The sequence below is a fragment of the Desmodus rotundus genome, chromosome 3, assembly GCF_022682495.2.
Source record: "Desmodus rotundus isolate HL8 chromosome 3, HLdesRot8A.1, whole genome shotgun sequence".
Classification (NCBI taxonomy): Eukaryota; Metazoa; Chordata; class Mammalia; order Chiroptera; family Phyllostomidae; genus Desmodus; species Desmodus rotundus.
The window spans coordinates 26,156,821-26,176,529 of NC_071389.1; the positions used below are offsets into that span (position 1 = coordinate 26,156,821).

The window sequence follows — 19,709 nt, forward strand, 5'->3', positions numbered from 1 at the left end:
AAGTAGTTGCCTAATCTGTGGTAGTCTGTAATCACCCCTTCTCTGCACACCACTCCCTCCAAATGGCCTGCAGAAAAAGTCTGCTGCACAAAACTGGACTACTTGGGGAGGCTTTAAGGAATGAAAAAGAAAGCATCTAAGCGCCAGGCAAAAAACACGCAAACCAAAGATGGTAGTAAATCACAAGAGGAAGGCAAATGAACAGGGCGACCAGAATTCAGTGGCAGCAGGCATTCCAAGTGGGAGGTGATCAGAATCCTCTCAAAATTTGGGGAGATTATGATATCTCCCTTATCGTGGGTTAGAAGCTTGGGCCGTCTTATTTGACCGTTGAAGGAAAGAATAAGCCAGAGGTCTTTGGGGTATCCATAACCTCCAGGTTACATAAAGATGATTATTTAACTCATAGAGATGATTTGAGGACTATATTACAATAATTCATGTAAAGAGATTAGCACAGTGACTGGCACATAGTAAGAGCTCAGTAAATGTTCATTGCTGTTTTTCTTTACTTTCTCCCACTCCCTCCACTCCCTCCACTCCCTCCACTCCCTCCACTCCCTTTCCACCAGGCTCTATTCATTCTTTTCCAAGGGCATGCAGGGGGCGTGCTCACTCCTCCCTTCGCCCCACCCCAAGCCCCGCCCCTCACTTCTGCCCCATTGGTTCCTGAGAGGCGGAGCCCAGGGAACAGCCCAGTACGAAGTGGTGGGGGCGGAGCGCATGCGCGGGCTGGGGCTGGGTGGAGGTGGAGAGGAAGAGCTGCCGGAAGTAGAGACGGGGTGGTGGCAGAGCAGGCGGTAGCTGCCTGGGAAACCGAGACCCGGGACGCACCGCACGCAGACGAGCGGGGAGGCCGGGTGGTTGTCTCTGTGCCTGGCACCCAGCAGGCCCGAGACCACCATTTGCTTGGGCTGAGGGTCCCTGGTCCGGCCGCTTTCTCTGGACTCCAGTCCTTCCCTAAGCCCGCCAGGGGGCGCCGCACTGAGGGGCTGCTGAGTGGGGGGCGGGCGCCGCTGTCCGGAGAAGGGGCGCGGGGCCGGAGGAGAGGGCTCTGCCCCGCTCAGGAGGTCCCCCTGGGCGGGGGAGCGGGAGTCTTCACCTACAGACCGAGGCGAGGTTTCTGGGGGCGAGGAGGGCGCGTCGCCCTCTGCCCCCGCCGGCACCCTGGCCATGACTGGCAAGTCGGTGAAGGACGTGGATCGGTACCAGGCGGTCCTGGCCAACCTACTGCTGGAGGAGGATAACAAGTTTTGTGCGGACTGCCAGTCTAAAGGTAGCGCATCCTCCCCACCCCCACCCCTGGCGGGCGGGAGGTCCTCCAGCCTCCGGGTCGCGCCTCGGAGGTGGTCTGTGTGGGCACGGTGTTTCTGGAGCTTAGGCCGTCCAAATCATCCTAGATGGTGACCTCGTGCTACTCTTGCTGCTGAGCCTGCTAGGTGTTCTGCAGCGCCGGGGTTGGTGTGGAGAGACGTTGCGAGGGCCAGTGTGTGTGTGTGTGTTGGGGGGTGACGGTGGGGGTGGACGTGGCGTGATGTGTGCAGGTGAGTGTGTCTGTATTTCAGGGCTCTGAATGTGTTCTGAGCTGTCATTCCGGAGGCAGCCTAGAGCTTCCAGCCTTCCGCTTGCAGAGCTGGGGGTGAACTGCAGTGAGTGTGTGAATGTGTCAGAGGGAGGGGGAGAGAGGGAAAGAGAGAGAGGGAGGGAGGGAGAGAGAGAAGGAAAGTAAGGTGATGATGATGGGGAGGAAAAGTGCTTCAATGATTTTTAAAGGTGGTGAGTTTTGCTGCTTGCCATTTGGCTAGGAGCTCCTTCTGTCATTTTACAGACTTGCTGAGATCTGACGGAGTGGCTAGGTGGCTTTCTTCCTGGATGTGTGCGGTGGGAAGCTGCCTTATGCAGTGACACAGTGCGGATTTCTAGACAGCCTAGCCCTGGCTCGTGGAGTACGGTAGAGGCCTAATGTGTGTGTGGCGGCAGAAACTAGCAGATTGTGGCGGTAGTGCAGTGTCGGATCCGTTTAATCACTGGAGAGAAGGAAGCAAAGGATGCACTGAATTTGTTGTTTCCATGATGATTCCCTTCTAAAGGTGAAATATGATCATTATAAATTGGCAGAGTCATTTAGTCTTTGTTTTCTGTTCCCTTAAAGATTCACGGTTTGATCCAATGAAAATCAGTACCACAGGGAAATGTGGTTGTTAGTGAAATGTTTGCACTTGAAATTTATAGATACAAACTTCTATAAATATTTTGTTTCCTTATTTTCTATCTGAATTATTTAGAATATAATCGTAGGAACTGGGACTTCTTTTTTCTTTGGTTGGGGAGAAAGAGGTAGTTATATTTTGGGAGTTGTTAATTTACTTCTGTTCATAATGCAGTGGATTTGCCATATAGCATATTGGGCATATAGTGTACAAAAGAGATTCAAATGCATTTGTAGTTATTAATATTGAGAAAGGAAGTATATGCAAAATTGATGCTTTCACTAATTGCCTTTTATTTTAGAAAAATAAGGTTGTGTGAGGAGAACAGGGGATGATACATCGCTGCTACTAGACACCCAGTAGTCTGTTTTAGTGCCCTCTACCAGATGGAATGTGTCATTGGGAAAGCAGACCCCCAGACTTCTTTCCTGAATTTTTGCATTAGCAAGAACTAATTTTCCAAAGTACTTTAGAATCAATTTATGTTGAGTAGGTTGATTTCTTAAAGTTGGCTCTTGCTAGATCTTGTCCTAGATCTATAGAAAGATTCTGTTGAAAAAATTTAGGAGTGTGTTTCTTGGCTTTACTCAAATTCCCTATGTCCTCAGTTGACAGATCTTGAGTCACAGTGAAACAACCCACTGGAGTGTTTGGGGAGTGAGATGCCATTTTGATGATTGGTACCACCCCCACGTCCCCATTTGTCATACCACTCTTATACTTCCTCATATTCCAACAAAGCACAGCATATGGAAGAGAGTTTGATTCATCACTTCTTCCTCCAAATTTTCCATTGTTCTTTATCAATAGCATTATTGGGTGTCAGATAGTGAAACATTAGTATTTTTTTGAAATATTGTGTTTATTTACTTTTAGAGAGGGGGTTTGGAAGGAGAAAGAGGGGAGAAACATCAATGTGTGGTTGCCTCTTGCATGCCCCCTACTGAGGGACCTGGCCCGCCACCCAGGTATGTGCCCTGACTGGGGATCAAACCAGTGATCTTTTGGTTTGAAGGCCCGAGCTCAAGCCACTGAGCTACACCAGCCAGGGCGCAGTAGTTAATTCTTAATGAGAACCAGTAACTGCTGACTTGTAAACCGTATTAACTGCTGTTGATGATAGAATCCTGGTTCCTGAAACAATTTCTTTTTACAAATTACTTTTACATTTTAGCTTCGTGGCTTCAGTGACCTGGCCGCCGTATTAAAATTGAGATGCCAGTATGTCAGTTATCTTTCAGTTCGGTGCAATAAGGCATTTGTTGAGGCCTCAGTTTACCCAGTTTGTGGATTATCTGGCCCTTGCCACTCTTTCAGCTCCTCTCGCTCATGTGCCCCCTCCTTTTCCCTGGTGTTGGTTGCCGTAATATCATGTGAACAACTGTCAGGCCATGGAAAGAAGAGACATCAGTAGGTTAAGTTGTCTGTTAGCTCTGGTAAAGAGTATATTTAGTGGGAGGAGGATTTTAAAAACTGTTGGCTAAAGTGAGACTTGGATTTGAGTTTATTTATCTCTATGTCTCATGTCCTTTCTTACTCAGAAACTTGAGAGCTAATTGTACAGGACCTGGTGAGTGATGCTAATCCATTAATATTAAATTAGATGATTTAGCCCTGGACTGCAGACCTATGGGCAGGTATTTTTGTAATGTTCTGAAAATAACTCTTTGGCAATGACTCTTCTTTTTAAAACCTTATACTTACTTAAGAATGTTATTATCTTTATTTTTTTAAATTAATTTTATAGAGATAGAGGAAGGGAGAGAGATAGAGGGAAGGAGAGAAACATCGATTTGTTGTTCCACTTATTTATGCATTCATTGGTTCATTCCCATATGTGCCCTGACTAGGGATCTAACCTGCAACCTTGGCGTATAGGGAGGATGCTCTAACCAACTGAGCTACCCGACCAGGGCAGAATGTTATTACTTTTTTTTTTTATATATATATATATATATATATCTTCCCATTCTGTCACTTGACTTTCTTTCTTTTTTAAAGATTTTATTTATTTATTTTTAGAGAGAGAGGAAGGAGAGAGGGAGAGAAACATCAATGTGTGGTTGCCTCTTGCACACCCCCTACTGGGGACTTGGCCCAAAACCCAGGCATGTGCCCTGACTGGGAATTGAACCAGCAACCCTTTGGTTTGCAGGCTGGTGCTCAATCCACTGAGCCACACCAGCCAGGTCTCAAGTACATAATTTAAACATTAGAATAGAGAATAAGAATGTGTTCTCTTTATGTAGTACAAGTTTTGTTGGTCCTGGAGTTTTAAAAATTCCCTTGACCACAAGACTCACCAGTTTCTGGGACCTCTAAGGCTCGGAAGTGATCACTGTGGGAAAGGAAGCTGATTTGGCACTGCCTTCAAAAAAAAAAAAAAAATTCTATGGCTTGCTCTATGCCCAAAGATGTGGTTCCTCACCATCCCAAATCTTCAAGATATTGTGACCTTTAGGGTAAATTTTTAGACTGATTTAAGTAGTAGAAATGATGGAACAAAGTTACTGAAAATTCCAGGTTTGTCCATGGTAACTCTACTTTGTTGAGGTCGGGTCCCATTTTTTCATAGACCCTTGGTGGCGTCTTACCGGTCCGAGGTTTAGTCTTTAGCCCTGCAGTTCCATATGTTACTAGTGTGCCTGAAATAACTCCTTATCAACCTCCTTAGAGACGGGTTTAAACTAGACACTCTTATTTACCAGGGAAGGATCTACCTTTCTGATGACCTGAATACTTGTGTCCACTATTGGGACACTCCTTTCTCAGTATCAAGGTTCGTAAAAAATTGAGAGCTGTGTAATGAGCAAAGAATTAAAATGGAAGAAAAGAAACTAAAAGAGAAAAAAACAAAAAAGATTTTTAAAGAGAAGAAAGAGGGAGAAAAAGAAAGAATTAAAAGGAAAAAAAATTTGATGGTCTTGAGGAGTATTTACTTCCGACTTTGAAATTCCACATGGAATTCTGGAGCCTGACAGAAACTTTGTAATACTTTTTTACTTTTCTCTTCTGCTACTTCCTATCTCTGAAATGTGTCACCTAGAATCACCTAACCATTGCCTCAGTTTCAATTCCCATTCTATAGTCTTAAATTTCTATTTACCTTTTGAAAAAGGTAGCACTTCAAGTGGTTCAAAATTCCAGAGATTGAAAAGGGAATGTGTACAGCGGAAAGTTGTGCTCCTGCCCCTGATCCCTTCGCCACCATTTTCCCTTCCTGGAAGTAACCACTACAGGTAATTTCTTATGTGACTTTTAGGAGAGATAATCTATGCACAGACAAATGCATGCATTTAAATATATCCCTAGGCAGTGCTTTTGTGCAAACAGTAGCTGTATCCACCCTTCATGGCACCTGGCATTTTTCAACAATAGTGTAACACAGGGAACCTGAAGATTTGCAACATTGAGGGGCTTCTTCATTCTTTCGAGGTATTTTCTAAGGCTGTGCCTGGGTTGCTTGTTTAAGTTGAAAGACATGCTTAAGTGATTTGGAGACATCTGATCTCATTAAAGGCATCTCAGAATGTGTCCTAGGCCCGTCCATAGCACATAGAAACCCGCGTTTCAAGAGGCAAAGAAGCAGCGGAATGGAAGGAGCTGCAGACTTAATGCTGAAATAGCCATTTAAACTCCTTTACTCTGCTTATTTTAGCTCTGTGACCTTCAGCACGCCAACTAACATTGACAGTTTAAGTTTCCTCCTTTGAAAATAAAAGTGCTTTGTAAATACAAGTGTTACACAGATGTAAGCATTATTTATTATTAACATTGCTGATCTTATTTATTTTATCTTGATTTTATTCATTTCCCTTTCTGACTTTATAACTTTAAATACTCTAATTCCTGGAAGCCACAGTTATGATGACTCACCCGATAATTCCCTAGTCTTTAAGCCAAAACCATTTCCTATACGTGGGGGTTCTGGCATTTTTGCGGTTGTACTTTGTGAACTCTTGAGGATGGTCTCTGGATGCTTCCTGACTCTTTCAAAGTTGTGTGAAAGGTTAGACCAGGGAATCTCTGTGTTGAGATTTTCTAATGGAAGGAAGTCCTAATTAACTAATCTTTGTATTGAGATTTTCTAATAGTAGTCCCAATTTTCTAATAGTAGTCCTAGTTAACTCTGGTAAATTCATCTAGCTTTGCTTTACATTTGTTTTCTGTTGGTGGCTAAATCATTGCTTGTTAAACATCATTCCTTAGAACATGAACTTTCCTATCAATTTTTAATTACTTTAGCTGTATCTATGGCGCCTTTGGAGAGGTTAAAAGGTTAAGAAATTCCATCAAATCTAGACAACAGAAAGAGTTTTGCTTCCATTTTTAGTCCAACAGCCTTCTCCAGCCAGGATCAAATAACTTTCTGGGGTTTTATAGCTAATCCACCTGAATTCTGACAGTTGTGGTTGGCTTGACACAGTTTTACTAAAAGTAATTTGTCCAATTCCCTATTAGATTGTCTTTTAATATCAACTTGTTAAACCTGTTCCCTGGGAGATACTTTCCTATTCGTTCTCCTTGTACTTGAAATATCCCGTGGCAGTGGGACAGAGATGACAAAATGCCATGACTTTTAGGGGGAACTCTTTGCAAGCCTGCAACGCCACACTACATATGTTCATTCAGAAAATATTTCTTAAGCACCTGGTTGTGTCAGACACTGGGCCAGGATGTATAGATTACAAGCTAGGGTCTTTGGTCTGAAGGACTTTGCAGTCTAGTGGGGAAGCAGAGGTGTAAACACATAAACGAGGCAATGTTGTAAGTAGCATTATGGCACTGAGGACAGGGAGAAATGAAAGCACTGAAGAGAGCAAACAAGTTGGCCTCAGGAAGTTGTGGCTTCAGAGAGACGTGGAGGCTGTGTCTTGAATGATGAGCCTGACTTTGCCAGGTGAATTCAGGGGACTTCGCATTCTGGGCAGAAGAAACAATGTGCAGAGGCCGCCGGGTGTGCTGTATCTTGTGTACGTGTGTGTTGGGGGAATCTTTAGTGTATTTTGACTACGTGTTGAGGTGTGGCAAGGGATAAGGTAGGCGGGGGGCCAATGAGGTTAAAATCCTAGCTCTGTAGTTGACTTGCTCTGTGGACTGAGATTATGAATATGCTTTAGACGCCCATATGACTGGAAGCCTCCCTGCTACTCAAGTGGAAGCATAAGTATTATGGAAGTGTTTTCTGATTGCTGGGTGGTAAGAAAGGTCAGTTACTGTGCCCACAAGATCTCCACGGCAGTGCACTTTCACGAATACATGGAATTATCTTAGACAAGTCTAGTGAAATGACAGCAATACAGGTTAAGTTATTTCTGGAGTTGATGACGTTGGTTTTTGAGGCTGAACATGCTTTTATACCCAAGCAGTCTAAGGGTACCGAATATTTGCTGTGCGCTCGTGGTTACTCAGCGCTTAGGACGCAGAAACAGGCAGTACAGTCTGATCTCAGTACAATTTTCAGCAAATCTATTGCTTTCAAACAAACCAGAAAACCACTTTCTGCATTTTTCATCTGATGCCCTTGTGGTATGTAGGTGGCAGCTTTCTTGGGCACAGTTGTCTATATAACTGTTCACCACATGAGTCATTGTCTGTTTTTATTCCTTTGCCTGCAAATTCCATCTTGGGAATAATGTCATGCAATTCGTAACTGCAACACTTTACTCGTTATGTACATTGCAGCTGGGCTGTCCAATATGCTATGTTGATGGAATGCACCTGTGCCATAGACAAGGAGTAAAATGACTTATTAAACAGCCTCAGACTCAATTCCTCCATACGATCTCCCCCGTGAAAAAGAGGCCAAGCAGGAATCTGCATAAAAGACATGCACGTTGCACATTCTAAGCACGTTCAATGTCTGACTTGTATTATTGTGTCTGCTTACACCCTTATCACAGTTACACTTCTGTTTGAGCACAAGCGGCCTGTCTAAGTAGATTCTAACTTTGAAGAAGTTCTGTTTGGCCTCTGGAATGTGACAGTTCAGCTACCCCATTGAAAAGGTAGGACCGAGTCTGTGTAGAGTAGAACACCTTAAAGTGAATTCACTTATGCCATGTCCCTTCATTGTTAACGACATATTCCTGTATAGGTTCATTTGCTAACATTGTAACTTGCCACAGTTTACATGGCCACTAGAATGGAAGCCCCCCGGGAGCAGGGCTTGGTGCCCGTCCCATTCGCTGCAGTGTTCCCAGCACCTAGAACCGTGCTGGGCACGGACCAGGCCCTCAGTAAATATGTGAACGAATGGATTGAGTTTTGTCGTCCATAAATCCTTGGTTTCTTACTAGAAGAAATCTTTTACAGGTTATCTGAACGTTTAATTTTCAAGAAAACTAAGTTTTAAAATATTTTTGAAAGTCAGGGACTCATCAGGGAAACAGAAACCTCTGTAGGTGGTACAAGCCGGGGGAATTTAATATACGGAGTAAGTTACACAGATGATATAAGAGCTGAGAAGGTAAATGGGCTGGTGAGGCCCCCCAGAGATCAGCAATACCTGGGAGCTACTGTACCCCAAGGAAATTAGAAGGTGCTGGTGTCACCAAAGGCCAGAAGCCTGAGCCATCCGGTGTGAGCTAGAAGCGTGGAAAGAAGAGCTGTCTGGTGGCAGCTGGAACTCAGACCAAGTAAGAGGGAGGGCATTACCCTGGCTTCCCCGGTCCTCCTGTTTCTTATCCTTATCAGTACCAACCACTGATGGAACTTACCCAGAAATCAGTTGGCAAGTGAGATGGTGTTCCTTGTGATAGAGTGGAGCAAGGGTGGATCCGAATGGAAACTAGCAAAAGCACTAAAAAAAAAATCTCCAAGATGTATTCTTTCTCCTTATAAGTAAATAGTTGAGTTATTTTGGACAAGAGGTAAGAAGGATTTTCAGGTAGATACAACCTTGTGTGCTTCTGAAGGATCCTAACTGTTGCCAAAACGATAATTACTCTCAGGAAGTAATGTAACGACTCCATCATTGCCTATGTAATTAGGGTGCATGACTACAGAAATTGGCTTCTGTTGAATTTGATTTGACTGTTGGTCGCTGCCAGGCATGATTTATTATTTGGTTACTCAGAAATAAGTTCCCACTCCGTCAGTTCTGGGAAGCCTTAAGCACGCTCTGCGTACACTGAGTTTGTCCCATCTACAGCTGAAGACTTGAGTCCGTAACACATGCAGATTAGTCTTTCTTTGATGATTAAGGTAATTGCGGTGGAGCTGATTTTCCTTGTGCCACAAATTTTAACTGGTCAAGTTGGTTTCTTCCCCGCCCCCCCCCGCCCCCTCCCTGCCCCCCCCATGTCTTCAGATGGGACTGGTGGAGGGAGGTGAGGTCACTGGGTTTATCCATACTGTCTTCTCTACAGGACCTGAAAAATATTTTATCTAGTAAGGAAAGTTTCTGCTGTTCCAATTAAAGGCAAAACTTCCCAAATTATTTTTATTAGTTTTTTTTCTTCCTCTTGATTATAAAGTGTTTAATGAGTTCCGTGAAAAAAGTTCAGCACTTTCTAGAAGTGCTTTTTTTGTCAACCAGGTCACCTGCCTTTGGGCCCCTGCTACGTTAATGGAATTGGTGGAACTAGGCCACCAGCAAAGGTTTCCAGTGGAGAGTGAGTATATTTGCTTTTAGGCTATTTTCCACAGAGGATGCAGATAAGGGGCCCTCATTGTTTGAGTAAAAATTGCATTGGTTTCATAGTTTCTCTCTTTTCTCCAAAAATTAATTTCCTCTTAGGAGGTATTCATATAATTCCACTTGCAATTAAAATGTAATATAAAAAGCGTATCAGACTGCTTTTCAGAATTGCAGTTCTTTTCAGCCACTTCGTTTCAACTTAAGAGGTTTAGTGAGTACGCTATTTCACTACTGTATTTGACTCTTTGGTTTTCCAAACTTTCTCCTTCCCTACCCCACTCTTCTGGATCCCGTATTTCCCCACAGGCTTTGTGGATGCTGGTCCATTGATGGCTGCACGGCAGGTCCCTCCCCAGTGGAAAGCCCCAGGGATGAGTCAAATCTGCCTTCAGCTGTGGCCACCCATCAGCGTAAGGTCGCCCTGGTGGATGTCTCAGTTTGTCCAGCGTTTCCCTGACCCCCGCCTTCCCTTGTGTGTGGCTGAAACTTGCCCTGGAATCCCACCTTTGCCAATAACATGTCCCCGGGTTGTAATAGGATTTTACTATTGCTGATTTTTTTTTTTCATTTCCAAGTAATGTTAAGTAGTTTTCTGACCATTTTTGTTGAACATAGCCCTTTCCCCCCACCCCCATTTGTATATTTCCTATGGGTATTCTGGTTTGCTTTTCAATGCATATAGAATATAGTTTTTGGGGAGGTACTGGATTTCAGAAGCCCACTTGAAGAATGCTATTGATTTTTTTTTTTTACTTCAAATCAAAACTTTCAAAACAGAAATTTCTTAATCCAAAACAGTGAGGACTGAATTCCTCTGGTTTTATGTCATTTCTTCTTAACCAAAAAACAAATGGGCAACATACTCGTTTTATGATGTATTGAAATTAGTAAAGCAAATATAGGAGGAAGAGAGACCTACTCTCAGCTGTAGCTGATAGCATAGGGATTTGAGAGAATAGAATACCTTTTCTTTTCCTTTTTGCAAATAGCCATGAAGTCTTCTGCACAAGCTGCTAGTGATGGAACGACCACCAACCCCCACCCAGAGAGCTCACATCCCTGGATGTGGGTTTACATGTTACTCCTGCAGCGTTGTTTCCTGAGGTGTATACCAAGTAAATGCTGTTGTTTACCTTCTTCCTCTTTTCTTGTCTTAATGGAAACCCACAGTGTGTGGGTTTAGAAATAAGTTCTCCAGGGTTTCAAGCCCTGAGTTGAAAATTGTTTTAATATTGTTAGGATGGTTGTTCTTGTTCTGTACCTTCAAAAAATAGCCTCCTACAGAATTTTCTATGTGAGCTGGGAACATCCTTTGCTGCAGTATAAACCCCATGGGGGAAGGGGTGCTGGTGCCTTTTTCTTGTTGATACTTTACCACGAGGTTTTATCTAACGCAAGCCCTCCAATGAGAAACGGGAAGGAAGCTCCCTGTTCTTACCATGATGCTTTTGTTCAAAATAGCTGTAAACAGCAGGGCTAATGGAAACCAATTTAAGTGTGACAGCTGATTTGCAAAAGAAAGAAAAGATTCAGGCCCTTCTGCTATGTTGAAAGCATTTTTACCGAAAGAAAGGCTGTTTGGCACTGGGGACTTTGTCTCTCTGAAGGTAGGCATGAGGAGTCTGGTTCGAGGAACTGTTTCCAACCAAGGAGAATTTTGGGAAAAGGTCTTTCTAAGAGTGACTGTAATAACGTGCCCAGCGTGTGTGTGTATATATAATATATACACACACAGGTGAGAGAAGGGGTCATTAAATGCAGCACTGGAATCAGGAAGACTCTAGATCAGCTCCTCAGAGCGTCCTGGCCTGGTTTTAAGCCTCCTCGATGACAGAAGCGGTATGACAGCAGTGACTCAGAACAAAGCAAGGGTCCATAGTATGGGCAGAATAAAAACAGGGCTCAGTTTCATTAGACTTCTTATGTGTTTACTGCAGGGGGGGGGGAGGGGCAGCGGGGGGGGGCAAAGAGAATTGTTACCATAGGAACAGACTCCCAGAGCAGCATTTTTTGTTTTGTGGGATTTTTGGTGGGGGGCGGGGAGAGGTAGGAGAATCCTTATGCTTATTAGCTAAACATCATTAAGTGCAATTTCTTTACAAAGCATAAACTTTATTTTTCTGATTATGAAAGTCACTCATATTTTTGATAACCATCATTAAGGAGAATGAAATATGATGTGGAAGGTATCGTCCATACTCCATTTTGTCCATTTTTAGTTGGGCTTATACCATAATAATTTTTTATAATTATTTTGCTTAATGGCTCTGGCTGGTGTGGCTCAGTGGATTGAGTGCCAGCCTGCGAACCAAAAGGTCACAGGTTTGATTCTCAGTCAGGGCACATGCCTGGGGTGTGGGCCAGGTCCCCAGTTGGGGGTGTGTGAGAGGCAACTGATTGATGTATCTCTTACACACTGATGTTTTCCTCCCTCTCTGTCTCCCTCCCTTCCCCTCTCTCTAAAAATAAAAAATAAAATCTTAAATTATTTTGCTTAGTATTTATCATAAGCATTTTTCATGACATTAAAAACACCTAAATACCTCTATTATATTCTGTTTGTGTATCATTCGAATATGTCAGTACTTAACTCTTGCCCAGTTGTTGGACATTTGGGTTTTAGTTCTTCAGTATTATAAATAATGGTACAATGTAAATTTTTGTGATGCTGTTAGACTGATGGTTGTTCAGAGTTGAGTAGCTGTGTGGGCCCTCTAATTGTCAGATGTTGTCAGGGAGTCGTCTGGGTTGAGCCCATGTAGAGATGGCCTTGCTGGGGGGACCGTCATTCTGAACTCCGCAGCAGTGGACATCTGTGGGGCAAGGAGTGGAGAGCTGGGGAGGGCCCTGGCTTGACCATAAGGAACCGCTTTAAGGGACATGATCGCAGCGGGACGGGCCAAGATATATTCTTTTATCTCACACATAGTCTTCCACAGTGTACACTCGGTATGTGGAAATACTGCAGTGCCATTGATTAGCATCTTAGGTTGTTCATACAGGCCTCCTACACTTACATTCAGTTCCTTGGGAAGGTGGAGTAGAGGAAGAAAGGTGATAATAGTGACTGCCTTTTGAAAAAATTTTAATACTCACCTGAGGACATTTTCATTTGATTTTTTAGTGAGAGAGAAAGGAAGGGAGAGAGAGAAACATTGGTGCAAGAGAAGCATTGATTGGTTACCTTCCTATAAACCCAGACTGGGGATCTGTGCCGGGATGGATGGGGATGAACTCCCAACCTAAGCATATGTCCCCACCGGGAATTCAACCCCCAGATCCTTGGGTTATAGGGACAATGCTTAAGCCACTGAGCCACATTAGCTGGGCATGACTGCATTTTTTAAAGGCTTTTCTTTAGGCTGTAAATTCCATGAAGACAGGGACTACGAGGTCTGTCTGGGAAAAGTCCAGCCATTGTTAATATACTGAGAATGGTTTGCGCAACATTGATGGAACCTGGCAGCCAAGGAGAGTGGACTGGAATGCGCATGTGTGAACAATGACGACTACAGTGTATTAGTCAGTGCAGGAGGTAGATGCTGCTGAGTGAGCGTGTGTACTGTGTGGCCATCGCATTCAAAATGAGCGAGTGAGCAACTAGAGCAATGAGTCTGCAGAAGGCTGTAGCCATGGGCAACTGGTGACTGGCAGCGTCATCACCACAACACACCCACTCATACATGACGCCTCGTGCAGTTTTTTTGGCAAAACATCAAATCACCCAGGTGACTTAGCCCTATTACAGCCCAGATTTGGCACCCTGAGACTTCTGGCCTTTCCCAACACTAAAATGACCTTTGAAAGGGAAGAGATTTCAGACCATTGATGAGGTTCAGGAAAATGTGACAGGGCAGCTGATGGCGATTGGGAGAACTGTGTGAGGTCCCAAAGTGCCTACTCTGAAGGGGACGGAGGCATCATTGTCCTGTGTACAATGTTTCTTGTGTCTTGTATCTTCTTTAACAAATGTCTCTATTTTTCATATGACGTGGCTGGGTGTCTCTGGACAGACCTTGGATGTCTCATTTGTGTCTGCACACTGAACGCACAGTGTCTGGCCCATCGCGTCCAACGTCTGCATCGTAAACACTATCATTCCATTAATGTGTGTTCAGATCATACATATACATATATTCTTTTGTCTTTTGAAAGTCACCTTCGTACTGTTAACTCAGATATTTGAAAATCCATGACATTCCAGAAAGCCGAGCAGGTGACTCTCACGGTTGCTTTGTGGTAATAATCACTTGCTTCGAGCCATTTCTCTCCAGAGGCTCTGGCCTCTGAGCCACCCGGAACACTGGAGCCAGTCGCGAAGCTGGTACTCTGCCCTCTCTCTAGGAGTTGTAGTGTGACACCTCGTCTTGGGGAAGGTGCAGCACGGGGTGTGAAACTCGAGGCTGAAACAGCAGTCCCTTAGCCTTTTTGTGGGATGGGAGTAAATATTTAGACACTGCTCTCAGGTGCCATGGACATTAATGATAACCTTGCAGCAGCGTTAGAGGCTGTCCTTGTTCCCACTGCAACAGGTTCCTTTAATCTGAAAAACCTTGCTGTGGCTCTTTTGAAGCTATGATTTTTCCCCCTAGAGACCTGCTTTGGGTTTATCTACATAATGTTCCCCTTACAGGCTCTTACCATTTATTTGCATGGCCGGCACCTTTGCCCCTCCCTCTTGCACCACACTTTCTGACCTGGATGTCATTATACCCAATTTTGAAACACCTAGGTTTTGAAACACTGCAGTGAATGTTTTCTTTTTGAAAGGGCAGATTTCTACCTTTGCTCTCCTTCCTGTAGCCAGGGCTGTTTTGGTGACTAACATCGAGCATGCCCCTGGACTCACCATCTGTACTTTGATCCCAGAATTCATTTCTGCTCTGCTGTTTGTGTAGACATGAAAGTTCTCTAGCTTGTTTGGATACCATTGTGACTCAGTGAACCCGGTACTGATTTCCTATTGTTTGCCACCGGTCAGGGCTTCTCCGATGTGTTGGGAAAGCTGCCGCATGCCCTGGTGGAGAGAAGTTCACAGGTTCATGGTCTTGCTCAAGGGCTCGTGTGCTGGCTCAGAAGGTTTTGTGTACAGCCACTGCCTGGGTGAAAGGCATGAGCTTCCCTTCAAACAACTGAAAAACCTTTTCCGCCTGGCCACTTGTTCTTGAGCTCTAGTGTGTTACACTCTTCTCTGCTTCTAGGCTTCCTCTGAGGAGGAGGATGGGGATGGGGATTGGTGTGGATAAGCCTTCATACACACTCTCAGATGCTGGGCTTCCCAGCAGCAGAGGGGGAATTGTGTACTGTAATAGAAAAGAACAGCGTGTCAGTGTAGTGCCCACTAGTCCTCACCTCTTTCGTATGACACACGTTTGGGGTGTATAACGGTGGTTCTAACTCCAGTCCCGCTGATGAGTTTTTCTACGTACTCAGGTAAACGACTTGACTCCCTGGGCCTTCGTTTCTCTAGCCGTGCTTGGAATAGATAATCCTTAAGGTTCTGTATAATTTTGGAATTCTATACTCTAAATTGTTTGTTACAAAACAAGAAAAGAGGCTTTTCCACAGAATTGGTATATTCGTGCATCTCATATGCTCCAAACTAAATGGCTTATAAATGGTCCCTCTAGAGCCAGGCTTCTCAACCTCAGCACTCTTGCCATTTTTTTTTTATTCCTGATGTGAAGATCTTTATTATGCTGCATAGAATATAACATTAATGGCACTGGCCAAAGAGAAGTCCATTTTTTAATTTTTTAAAGATTTAAATAAATTTTTATTGAATATTGGGGTATCATTGGTTAATAAAACTATATGTTTCAGGTGTACAGTTCTGTAACACATCACCTGTATATTGTACTGTGTTCACCACCCCAAGTCTCCTTCCATCATCACTTGTCCCCCTTTACCCTCTTCTACCTCCCCAACGCCTCTTCCCCTCTGGTAATCACTATACTGTTGTCTGTGTCTATGGTTTTTTTTCTTTTCTTAATCTTTTCACTTTTTCTACCAAGTCCCCCAAGTCCCCTCCCCTCTGACAGCTGCCAGTCTGTTCTCTGCATGGATGAGTCTGCTTCTGTTTTGTCAGTTTATTTTGTTCATTAGATTCCACATATAAGTGAGATCATATGGTCCTTGTCTTTCTCTGACTGGCTTGTTTCATTTAGCATAAGGCTTCTCCAGGTCCACCCATGCTGTCACAATGGGTAAGATTTTCTTCTTTGTTATGGCCAAATAGTATTCCATTGTGTAAATGTACCACAGTTTTTTTATCCACTCATCTACTGATAGGCGCTTGGACTGCTTCCAAATATCCACTATTGTCAGTAACGCTGCAATGAACCTAGGGGTGCGTATATTTTTCCAAATTGGTGTTTCTGGTTTCTTTGGACATATTCCTAGAAGTGGAATTGCTGGGTCCTCTTGACGTTTTGACCACTTCTGTCTCATGGGCTGGCCCGCATACTGCGGGCTATTTCGCAGCATCCCTGGCCTCTGCTCACTAGATGTCAGGAGCGCTGCCTACCTCCTGCCTGTTGTGACAACTAAAAAATGACTCCAGACATTGACATCACCCCTTGGGAAAATTGCTTCCGTTGAATATCACTGCTCTAGAGGGAAGAGAGTGGCGCTGTTTGAATGTGGGCTATTTTTAATGCCTGTCTTTACATTGTTCCTCTTTTGCTCATTACCTATGTAGGGCTGGGGAATGAAGAGCACTCTCATTGGTTAGTAGCCGTATCTGATATGGCTACTTTTAGAGATATGCACACCCCAAGTGGGCAGGCTCACTTTGCATCTTCAGTATTTTTCAGAATAGGAGTAGATACTGGTTATTGCAAAGAGGAAGTTAAGGCTTAAACTTGAAGTAATGTTAAAAATGTTAAGAACTAAATGTCCCTGGGGAGTGAAGAAAGTGACTTCTAGAGAACCGAGTTAGTTAGATTTAGCACTTGTTACCTGAAGTGAGGCCAAGATTGATGGGGAAATTAGTTTAATTATAATGTCAAGCCTCGCAATAGCAGGTCTGCCTGCAGACTTGCGATGATTGTCTGGCTGTTAGCTCTGCAGTCCCTCTGTGTGCACTTCTACCCCGAGCCTGATGTCAGCTGTTGAGATAGTGATTGAAGTGTGTTAACTCTCTTGTGAGATCTAATTTTTATTCTTGTTAGGTTTGCTATAAAATGTCAGTTTTAGGTTGAATAACTTTGCATTTGCCCAATTGCCATCTTTTCTTCATCTCTTTTAAATTTGCATAGTTAGCTGGTTGGGTGCAGAATGATGCTGTTTACTGACTGGGGTAGAGTGAGTTCTGTGAGCATCCTTGCTGGATGCTCTGGGACCCCAAAGCCGTGATGTGATGAAGCTGACAGTTGAGCCTGTGTCAGTCCACACCCCTTGGTCCTGGCAAGCTCCAGGTTCCATTCCAGCTGAGCCTTTGTTGGAGTAATTGGCCACATGGAGCCTTCAAGGCAAACAATTGTTTGTACTGAGATAGTCTCCCTGTTTAGCTCCTAATGAAATAATCTCCTTCCTGCTCCCAGTGAAAGCAGCTATTTTTTATTTCCTCCCTCCCCTTTTCGGAGAAGCCCTGCCTTAGCCACCACTCTTCTAGCCTATTCATACACGCGTTAAGCAGAGTCTTCGTGCAGAGGAAATTGGCTAGAGCCAATATATCATGGGCCACCCCGAGACAAGAAGTAGTAAGGGCACTCTTTCCCCTAACTTTCTGTGCAAGATATTTCAATTACCTTTGGGAGATTTTCTGAGTAATCAGTGATTCAAATCTCAAGTTCACATAACACAAATACCCACGCTAGGGTTTGGTTTTGTTTTTAAGTCTACTAAATTAGGCAGTTGTTACCCAAGGGAGCTCGCAAAAGTAAAAGCAAAAATGAAACCCTACGACAGAACCCCCACAGATGAGTGTCACAGGAGAACACGGAGGGCTGTGGGAGTCGGAGCCAGGCGGAGAAAGTGGACGGGGCAGGAGTTTCACAAAGTGGTGTTTCACAAATGGGGGGCCCCTGAAAGCTCTGGTGAGGGACTGTAAGTTGACCCGCGGAGTGTAAGTAGTCCAGTTTTCCTTACGGGGCAAACGGAGACCCTCCACAATGTGAATCCGAGGAGGAAAACTCACAAGAAGAGACGAAAAGCTGCCCAGGCGGCCCCCGCGTGCCCTGCCACTCTCTCCCACGTTGGGCAGCGTCTTCTGGATCAGGGAAGCGTCCGTTGCGTTGCTGCCTCTACTCTTCAGCTCTGCTTCATTTACAGACACCAGCCACTTCCTTTGGTCTTCCCCTCGGCCCTGTGAAGACTGCTTAGAACCTTGAGTACAGAGAGGGAGCAAAAAGGGGAATTTACCACCAAATATAAGGAATTAAAAAATAGCCACCCTTTTAAGGTTTAGTTGCTGACCTTGCCTAGGCTTGTTCCCAGTCCCTGTTCCACTGCACAGTCCTGAGACCTCCCGGCATCAGCCTTAGAGGACCAATGTAGGCGCAGGTTCTTAATTACCTCGCTGGATTCCTTTCTCCTCCCACCAGGTCCTCCTCTGTGTGCAAGGTGTTATCTGAGGACCCACCTCTCCGGAGTTTACTCTCTAGAGGACTTGACCTAGAGGGAAAAGCCCAGCTAGCCTTCTTGTGCTGCTGCTCACTTAGGGCTCTTTCACCCATGTCTCAGTAGATCGGCACCCAGGCCCTTCCTCAGGACACGGGCATAAGAGACATTGTCCTTCAGGTGAAACTCGAAGTTCTGCAGAAAGAATGAGGCTTCCCACTTGGCGACCCAGCAATGTGTACCACCCCTTTATACCAGTCTCCCTCCCGTGGGAGCATTTATTTAACAAAAAACAAATAATTATATAGTGCCCATTTCCCTAAATTAATCTATTAATTCAGGGCTAAACTAATAAAAATATTAGTAAGTTTAGCTGTTTAGTTTTTTGTTGTTATTTTACATTGTTTTTATTTTATTTAAAAAATATTTATTCTTAGACAGAGGGGAAGGTAGGGAGAAAGAGAGGGAGAGAAACATTGATGTTTGAGAAAAAGAAACGTCCATCACTGCCTCTTACACGCCCCCCACTGGGGACCTGGCCCACAACCCAGGCGTGTGTCCTGACTGGGACTTGAACCAGCGACTTTTAGGTTCGCTGGCCGGCCCTCAGTCCACGGAGCCACAGCAGCCAGGACTGCATTGTTTTTAAAACCAAACATTATTGAGATGAATATGTTACTTTTATAAAAGATTTTTAATGACAGCTCACTGTGTTCCTATATTGTTTCATGTCAAACTTCAATGAATGGTTTAAGTAATAGAGGATCTTTTATTTCAGTCAAAGTACAATAGTTATACTGTTGAATTCTGGAGTCCAGTGAAACAGAAATAATATGCTTCTAAGCATTATATTAAATACAATCTTAGAAATTATAATAAGAGCAAATGTAGCATCAGTTAAATAGACATTAATTAAAAACAGATTAATCAAATTTACTTTTAAAGAGAGAGAACATAGGCAAATGTTTTCCTGTGTTTGTGGATGTTCAGGAGCTGCTGCTGTGGAAGCTTAATCAAAACTGAACATGACCTTGGGTCCCTCAGACCTCAGTTTAACCTTCCTCCTTTCCTGGAGGGAGAGAGACGCACTGACCCTCTCAGGCCTCTGCTTGTTCAGTAGCAGGGGCGAAGGAGCCACCGAAGGAAAGCTTGGAATTTAAACTGTTTAGCCAATATTTGTCTCATGTGGCCACTTTTTTCCTAGCTCATTGAGCTTTCTCTCAGTGGACAGAGATGCCAACCAACTTTGTTGAGCTTTTTCCCTCATGGGACATAATCCATCTCTGATAGAAGGA

The 19,709-nt window shown here is 44.1% G+C and overlaps 1 protein-coding gene across 1 annotated transcript in view; it reads left to right on the plus strand.

Annotated features, from left to right (window-relative positions):
• Positions 1 to 736: 736 nt before the first annotated feature.
• Positions 737 to 19,709, plus strand: part of SMAP2 (small ArfGAP2) — a 43,144-nt gene continuing 24,171 nt past the window's right edge. Inside the window, exon 1 of the mRNA XM_024554633.4 lies at positions 737 to 1,276. Coding sequence (XP_024410401.1) covers positions 1,174 to 1,276 — 103 coding nt within the window. The 5' untranslated portion in view covers positions 737 to 1,173. The remainder of the gene's footprint in view (positions 1,277 to 19,709) is intronic.